The sequence below is a fragment of the Gopherus evgoodei genome, chromosome 13, assembly GCF_007399415.2.
Source record: "Gopherus evgoodei ecotype Sinaloan lineage chromosome 13, rGopEvg1_v1.p, whole genome shotgun sequence".
NCBI classification, from domain to species: Eukaryota; Metazoa; Chordata; order Testudines; family Testudinidae; genus Gopherus; species Gopherus evgoodei.
This window is the reverse complement of record NC_044334.1, coordinates 29,135,413-29,144,050: the sequence shown is the minus strand read 5'-3', so window position 1 is coordinate 29,144,050 and position 8,638 is coordinate 29,135,413. Positions and strand designations below refer to the sequence as shown.

General features: G+C 64.2%; 1 protein-coding gene across 1 annotated transcript; it reads right to left on the bottom strand.

The window, feature by feature from the left end:
* Nucleotides 1-24: 24 nt before the first annotated feature.
* On the bottom strand, nt 25-5,962 carry PLA2G3 (phospholipase A2 group III). Its single transcript, XM_030582544.1, is given in 12 exon segments — nt 25-114; nt 116-230; nt 1,005-1,136; nt 1,404-1,533; nt 1,784-1,924; nt 1,927-1,995; nt 1,998-2,103; nt 2,105-2,211; nt 2,214-2,299; nt 3,722-3,856; nt 4,462-4,594; nt 5,449-5,962. Coding segments are annotated over 12 exon segments (1,758 nt in total).
* Between the last annotated feature and the right edge of the window lie 2,676 nt (nt 5,963-8,638).

Below are 8,638 nucleotides of genomic sequence, written 5' to 3'. Positions count from 1 at the left end.
CCACGTCCAGGCTGTGCCCTGCCGTCAGTGGGGCACTGGGTGATGGTCTGACCTCCGAGCTGCCCTGGCCAGCTGGAGACACTTGTCGTAGAGTCTGGGGGGGCTGCCCTGCACCGTCCCACTCCTGCCGCTTGACCTTGACGGAGGCTGCGGGCTGCACCTGCCACCGCCCCAGTGTGTTCTTCAGGGCCGCGCAGGCGCCAGGATGGCCTGGCCCCAACCCGATGCAGCTGGGAGAGAAGAGGAGTGCGCTTAGCCCAGGAGTGCTAGGCTGCTGGCCACCGGGGAGGACCCCAGCTCTCGGGCCTGCTGGCGAATCATCGCCCATGGGGCTGAGGCGGGAGGAAGGCAGGGGCCCAGCTCCCTTAGTTCCACACTGCTCCCATGGCCCGTGCTGTCAGGAGCTGACCTGAGCTCCTCTCTTCCAGCCTCCCACGGCCCTCTGGGCCTGAGCACTCCCTCCAGGCCCCCGCTTGGCCCAGCCTGCCCCATGTGCCCCCACACAGGCTGTGCCTTCCGCCAGCTCCCACCATGGCACGCCACTGTTAATGGCTGAGTGCTGCCAGGGCAGCTGTGGAGCAGGCAACTGGAGATGAGAGGGCAGGGGGCTGAGCAGGGCAAGGAGCTCCTCCCTGCGAGCACCTGCTTCCTGCTCCAGGTGGGAAGGGCCCCTCAGTGCAGCGGTGCCCCCCACCTGGCCCCTCATTAGACAGGAGATCCAGGCTCCAATCCCTCCCGCCTTGCCTATGTGCAGGGTGATCCTGTGCTGCCACCCAGTGGGGAAAAAGCTGCATTTCAAGCCCAGCCTGGGCTGCCCCCTTCCAACACCTCCAAGGGGATCTTCAAACAGAGGCAGCACCCACGAACCAGCAGAGGGGACCTCCCCCCACCCCAGGAGCCCAGCCTGCAGGGGACTCCATGCCACCCTTCTCCTGAGCCCCAGCCCAGGCACAGAGCCTCTGAGCCTGGCCTGGGCAGAGCCTGGCGGTGATTCTATACTCAACTTGGGCTGCTGCTCCCCGTCGGCGCAGCCCCTGGGCGGCTCCAGCACGAAGCAGGCCGTGGAGATGAAGTCGGACAGCACCTCCTCCTCCACCTCATTGGGGCCCTTCATCCTGCGCAGGAACCGTGCCAGCCTGTGGGGACAGGACACAGCTCACAGCGGACCCCACTCGGCCAGCCCCATCCAGACATGCACCGAGTGCCCCCCTGCTCCTGCAGAGTCCCAAGCACCTCCACCCCCATCTCCAGGGCCCTTCCCCCTGAAGGCCCAGCACCAAGCCCGTGGTCCCTCTCTCCAAGCGGAGCCAGCCAGTGCCAGTCCCAGCATGGGGCACCCCACCAGCTGCCCCTGGGGCGTCTGGCCCTGGAGAGGGCCCACTGCCTGAGGAAGTGGCGCTCACCTGAGGGTGCAGTTGCAGTGGAACAGAGTGCGGGAGTCCGGGTTGCAGCACTGGTACTTGAGTTCATGGGGTGCGATCTTGTGCTCACACTGGTCAAGGCGCCGGTAGCATCCGCAGCTCCTTGCTGGGGCTGGGGAGAGGGGGTTGGGCTGAGGGTCAACTGAGGCACATCACTCAGACCCCCCTAGTGGGTCAGGGGCCCAGGGCCTCGTATGCACAATGCTGTGCCAAGCACCACGGGCACCCAAGCTCTGCGCACACACCCCATGGCCATGGGCACTCCCGGGAGTTCCCCCGCAGAACACGCCACCCCAGAGAATCCATGGCAACCACCCCGGCCCCTCTGCTCCCTCGCCCTCATGCCCAGAGCCCTCACTCACCCTGGCGGCTCAGCTTGGGCGGGTGCGGTGTGGGAGTGCAGCATGGCTCCGAGGCTAGGGTGGTGGCGAGTTAGTCCTTGGGGCAGGGGCGTGCTGAATCCCTGTCCTGGGGCTGCCCTGCCTCCTCCGTTCCAGGCCCCCACCTGGCATGGGGCCCTGCTCTGAGGCCCTCAGTGTAAGGAGTGGTGGCTCCTGCCCCCCCAGGTCTGGACACGCCTGTGTGGGGTGGTGGCCCCATCCTCAACAGGGGCAGAGGGCAGCGTGCCTAGGCTCCTGGGCAGAGGGGGCATGACAGGTCTTTGATCTTCTCTGGGGCTCTGTGGACTCCTGGGCCACATTGTCCAGCCCAAGCCTCTTCCTGTTCTTTCTCTGATGCTTCCTGCCCCGTCTGGCATGCTTCTTGCCCTTGCCCGGGGGGCGCGTGCAGCGCTGGCCGTCTCCCCCTGGGGCAGGCCGTAGTGGTACTGGCTTTGCTGGCACCATCCGGGCCAGGGCTACGGGCCGTAGTGCTTACACCTGGGGAGCAGAGGGGGGAGTGAGAGTAAGGCCATCCTCCAAATTCCCCCCAACCTCCAGGGCTGGGCTCTGCTTCCAGGGGTGTCCCCAGAGCACCCACATACGCCTGCCCCCTGCCAGCTGGCACCAGAGAGCTGTTCGCTGGAGCTCCTGATAGCCATGCCCCAGCATGTGGGAAGTGCCGGGGAGGGGCCAACTGCCTCCGTCCCACCTGCCGAGTCGGGCCACCTGCAGCAGCCAGTCAGGGAGCGAGACATGCCTACAGGCCTCACTGGTGCCCAGCTGCTTTGTCCAGCACCCCACCCCCACACAGGGGCCAGCCAGAGAGCCTGCAGCCTTCCCAGAGCCTGCCCTGGCCGAGTGAGGGAGTCCCAGCCTGGCAGGCTATGTCCAGCGGGAGAGATGGGGGGGCAGAGGCAGCCTAGGGCCAGAGAAGGGAGGAGGGCCAGGCTCTCTGCAGGCATGTGGCCTGACGCCCCGTGGGCTCTGCAGTGATCGTCCACACGCTGGACAGCAGCAGAGCTTAGCATCCCCCACCACAGGTCCCCCGCTCACTTTCTGCCCCCCATTCCCTCCACCCCTAGAGGACAGTCCACCTGGTAGAGTCTCCATGGGCCCACCACCACACAGCAGCCACACCTGCGGGGGACACCACTGTGCAGGGCGAATCTGTTCCTCCCTTCCCAGCCCCCCCGCGCCCTGGGCTCCTGCCTCCTTGGTGCGACCTGCGAGCAGCCTGGCTGAGACTCACTTCTAGAGAGGTCGAGTTCAGGGACCGTACTGACTTCCAGGGCAGGTGGAGGCTCCACCACCCCCAGCTGGTGCCAGGCCTGTCCCTGCACCCAGCTCGCCAGAGGCAGCGTCGGTCCCGGCACCCAGCTCGCCAGAGCAGCGTCGGTCCTATTCCCACACAGCCACCCACATCTTAGCCAACCCTGCTCCCCCCGTTAGCCCATGGCCGCTCCACACGCTCCGGCAGGATTCGGGATGTCTGAAGAGCTGACGCGGATCCATGGGGCACCTCATGAGAGCCCCAGGAAGCTGATCTCTGCACCTGCCACGTGCAGCAGGCACCAACACCCCAGGAGCACCCTGGAGAGGAGCCCGTGGTGCAGAGGCGGATGGGAATGCTGCCCATTTCTGGGGACAGCCCCTGTTTTACTGTTAGTGCATCCAGCACTGCTAGCAAAGGGCACTGCAGGGACACGCCAGTGAGAACCTGGCACAGCCCCCGCTCCAGTGATGCAGCCAGGCCTGCTGGGCACAGTGCCCAGAGATGCTTCCCTGAACCTTGGCCTGAGTAAACTGGCTGCAGCTCCAGCCTGCCCCGCCTGATGGCGCTGGGGTCAGAGAGCCTCTCGAGATGCTGGGCGTGGTTCTGTGAGCAGGGCTGGGGGCTCAGGACCCTGCCTGGGTACTCACCCTCCCCACCAGTGCCAGTCCACGCATGCTTCGCTCTGCTCCAGCACGAAGCACGGGACCTCCAGCAGGTTGAAGAAGGTGATGCCAACGATGTTGGAGATGGTGTCGTTCTGCTCCAGCAGGCACTGCCTGAACCTGCAACCAGTGAGGGTGTCAGGGGCGCGGGCTGCGCCGCACAAGGGAGCCAGCCCGGACGCTGGTGGGCTGGGGGAGGAAGGGCTGGCTCAGACAAAGGGCACTGGGGGGTGGGGGGGCAGCAGGGGCATAGAAGGGACTGCAGAGGAGTCCTGCTGCTGTCCAATCCCAGCCCCCTCCCGCAGTTAGCAGCTCTGTTGGGTGTGCGAGGTGACTGTGCCAGGCTCCTGAACAGCCCATGAACCAGGAGTCACTGAGCAAAGGGGCAGCCTGGGTCTGCCAGTGCCTCCATGGGACCTGGGGAGTTGAGCCGTTTCCAGCCAGCCTCCCGCTGACCCCCAACACTGGAGCAGGGGCAGGCACTCTGGAGCCGCACATCACAGCTGCGGGAGAGGCTGGGGGCCTGCAGGCCTCACCGCCCCCAGCTCTGCTGATGCTCCTCAATCCCAACTCGCAGCCCCCCACTCTAGGCATCTTCCGAGACTGCTGGTGCCTGGGTGGGTTTGTGATGCAGACAGTAGCTCCCCAGTGGCTGAGCTGACAGTTCCCATCTCTGCCCTGGGCTGGTGCAGCACCAGGCTAGCCCTGCCGTGCCAGCCCGTCACCTGGCATCGCAGTCACAGTGCGAGATGGTGTGCAGGCGGTAGTTCCGCATGCCGTAGTTGTACTCCAGGGCAGAGAGCTGCTCTGCACATTGGTCGTGTTCCCGGCAGCACAAGTCTGGGCCCTGGAAGATTCCTGCAGGGGAGGGTCAGGAGGCTCAGGGGGGGCTGGGGCAACAGTGCCCAGCAAAGCAAAGGAACACTCTGCAGAGGCCCCAGCACCCTCGCTGCTGGCCCCTGTGGCCGATGGGCGAGGCAGGAGGGGACCTGCAGGGCGGGTTATTGTCACACATACTGGCCATGAGCCTCAGCAAGGATCAGCACCCACCCCAGGCTGGACATGCAGGGGCAGGGGCTCTGTGATGGCCCCATTAGGGCTTCTCCAAGGTCTCCCTCAAGTAGCCTGTGGAATGTCTTGGCCCCATGGGGCACCTTGGGCCACCATCACCATGCTCAGGAATGCAGCAGCCTTGAACCAGTTCCTGCAGATACTTACACCCCTCCTGTGGGGGTCACACAGAGGCTGGGGGGCTGGATTCCCCAAGGACCAGCCCAATCTACCCAGATGAGAAAAGACAAGAGTGAGGGACACTGAGCTGTCCTGGCTCAGGGGCAGGTAGCCCTGGTGTCCGGCCCAGGCTGGGAGCCCATGTCTCCTGGTCCCACTGGAACCACAGCTGGGCCAGAGCCACTGAATCACAGCAAATCCAGTCCCTTCTGACAGGCAGCTCCTGCAGTAGCATGGTGAGGAGACTGGGCAGCCCCATGGGGGGGGGGTGCCTCCCTGTCCCCAGACACCCTAGGCCCAGGCGTGTGCCACAGGGTCACCACTAGGGCGAATGCAGGAAGCTCCTTTAACCCCCTCAACTCATTTCAGCCTCTTCGGCCTGAGCCTGGGACCTGCCGGTCCCCCTGCCCACAGCGGTGGGTGCCAGCTCTGCCCCGGGGGAGCTGGGGGCACGGGGGACATGGCAGCGCCGCAGCTCTTACCTAGCTCGGTGAGGCTCCCTGCAGAGTCCCCAGCTCCACACCACAGCGTCCCTGGCATGGTCCAGCCCCGCCGGGTCCTCCTGCGCCCACGCTCCTCCAGGGCCAGTCCCGCCCGCTTGCCCACGGGCGCTCTCCTCACCCGGGCCCCGCCAGCCGCCAGGGGCTCAGCCCTGCTGCAGACGTTGATCTGCTGGGCCAGGCTGTCCAGGGCTTGCTGGCGCGCCGGGCTCCAGGGGCTGGCAAAGAGGCTGCTCTGCGGGCGCTTGGCACAGGACTCCTGGTACAGGCGCGTGAGCCAGGCCTCCTCCTGGATGGAGCAGGCGAGCAGGTGCCCAGCCCCGTCCCAGGCGCTCTGGACCAGGGCCAGGGCGCCCGAGCGCCGGCTGAGGAAGCTCAGGTAGCCGGTGCCCGCGGTGCCCGCCGCCTCCATGTAGCAGAAGGTGTCGCTCCCGCGGAAGGACCCGCTGGCCCCCGGCTCGGCTAGACAGAGCAGCGCCAAGAGGATCAGCCACATGGTCCCCGGCCGGGGCGGGCAAGCGGCCGGCCCGGGGCGGGCCCTGCCCTCCGAGCGCCCAGCGGGGCTGTGGGGCGCGCAGGCAGCGGGGCGCAGAACCGGCAGCGCGCAGCCGGCGAAGGAACAAAGCGGCGCCCGGCGCCCGGCCCGGCTTTAAGGCGGCGCGGCAGGCGCGTGGGGTGATCGGCGGCGACTCCATCAATGGGAGGGTTGGGCCGCGGCCCGGCCGCTGATTGGGCCGCACCCGGCAAACCCCTGCCGGCCGCGCCGCCTCCAGCCCGGCACATGGCTGGGAGCCGCCCGCGGGGCTCGGCGCTGCTGCCGCCCCAGAGCCGGGTGCGGTGCCATGGCGGGTCCCCGGCGCCCTCAGTGCCCGGGGCTCCAGCGTGGCGGCAGCATGTGGCTTGGCCGCCGGGATCCCGCGCGCTGGTCTCCTGGCTCCTCTCTGGCTCCCGTGCGGGGTGTGACTCGGGTGGGCTGCCCCACGCTCGGCCCAGGCAAGGAGGAGCCAGCAGGGCCTTGGCCTGGGCCCCACCCAATGGGCCTTGCCCAGCTGCTCCTCTCTGGGTCAGGCCCAGGTCACCTGCCACACCAGCTGTTTCTGGGCAGTGCACGGCCCTGGGGGCACAGGGCTGTACCAACAATAAACGGCCCCTTAGAACTTCCAGGGAGCAGGTGCCTGATGATGCCGAGCAGTGGGGTCAGCCAGTGGCCACTCTCTGAGCTTTCCCTAGCCCTATCTGTCTCCCAGCTTCCTGGCTATTTTGCAAACTCCTCCCTTCACCAGCACTGAATTGCAGTCACCTCTGGGGTGCATCATGGCAGCTGCTTAACCGCACCCAGCAATGTCCCAAGGGAGGGAGCGGGAAATGAGTAGTAGTCCTGTGTGCAGGAGGGGCGATAAAGGAGGCAGGAGGCAATGGCCAGTGTTAGCACAGGGGGAGTTGTCTAGTGTGGTAAGAGCATGGACATGCCATCAAATTGGTATTCTATGCTCATTGTCACGGAGTTTGGAGGAGTCAGGGCCCTGCAGCCACGGCTTCCTGCAATTCACCGTGACTCTCAGCCAGCTAGTAACACAGAAGGTTTATTAGACGACAGGAACACAGTTTAAGACAGGCCTTGCAGGTACAGACTACAGGATCCCTTCAGTCAGGTGCATCTTGGGGAGGCCAGGAAGTCTGTCTGGCCTCCCCTCCATTTTCCCAGCCGGCTCCAAACTGAAAACTCTCCAGCCCCTCTTCTCCCTTTGTCTCTTTCCCCAGCCAGGAGGTCACCTGATCTCTGTTCTCCAACAGTTGGCACCTTTGCAGATGAGGGGCCCAGGCCATCAGTTGCTAAGAGACAGGGTGCGGCCATTCTCTGTGCAGACAGCATCACACTGGTCCCCTAGGGCTCTGCAACAATCACACACCCCTAGACACTCGAGAAATGCATAGGGGCAACGGAGGCACCCACACAGCACTCAGAGAAAACATTAAGAGCATTCCCACTTTGTCCCACTCATTCGTACCATTGGCTCTGTATGATGGGCAGACCCCTCTTTGTGCCTCGGTGTCCCCATTGGTGATATTAATAGTTGGCACTTGTGTAGCAATTTATAAAGGTGGGTCAGTGTCACCATAATACTGATGGGGAAACTGAGGCATGGAGCAGTGATGGGACTTGTCCAGGGTGACTGTGACCAGCTCACTAGCTACTGCAGAACTGGGAACAGAACCCAGGAATCCTGCCTCCCCAGATCCCCCTCCCCGTCTAAGCACTAAATCACTAAATAAGTCCCTGCCCCAGGATTTAATTTTTTATTTAGAAGATAAAACTTGCCTGAGTGCAAGTGACTCCAGGGAGTTCTGGGGCTCCAACAACACGTGTTTGCAGCCTCCCTGCCCAGCACCTGTCTCTGCTCGTCTGGGCTGCTGTTGCAGGCACATTGGACAGCCTGAACTTGGCATTCAGACAGCCCAAGCTTGTGACCCTGACCGTGCAGGCCCAGAGATGGTGACACATGAGTTCTTCCCTTTCTCCAGGGAGCTGAGGCTAAACAAACCCAGCCAAGGCTTTGTGAGCGCCAGCAGCTAGACTCAGAGCCAGATTCACCCCTGCACCTAGTGGAAGGTAGGGGACCTGATTCTGGGGCACATGAGGCAGGATCCAGGTGCCAGCCCTGCCCATGCCCGAGTCTGCAACTCCTAGGGTGCCTTTGTTCCAGGGTATTCCTTGGGGGGGGGGGTGACACCTGCCCTAGGATCCCCTTCCTCAGCATAGCCAGCACAAAGGAGCTGTAGGGCTGGGAGAAATCCTGATCCTCCCCTCACCACCCCCATGGGAATGCAGATGTCCGATTCCCCCCCACAAAATGGGGGTAGGAAAGTGAGTGGCTCCTGTGGGGGAAAGCTGGTAGAAGCAGCTGGAACAAGGGGGAAGCTTGGGGCCAGTATTTCATAGAATAGGAGGGACCTCAGGAGGTCATCTAGTCCAAACACCCAGAGCAGGACCAATCCCCAGACAGATTTTGGCCTAGATCCCTAAATGGCCCTTTCAAGGATTCAACTCACAACACTGTGTTTAGCAGGCCAAAGTGCAAACCACTGGGCTATCTCTCCCCTTGCTGCCCAGACCTACAGCAACCTCTACTGCTGCTGCCTCCTCCTGGCTGCTCCTTCTCTGCTGAGGGGC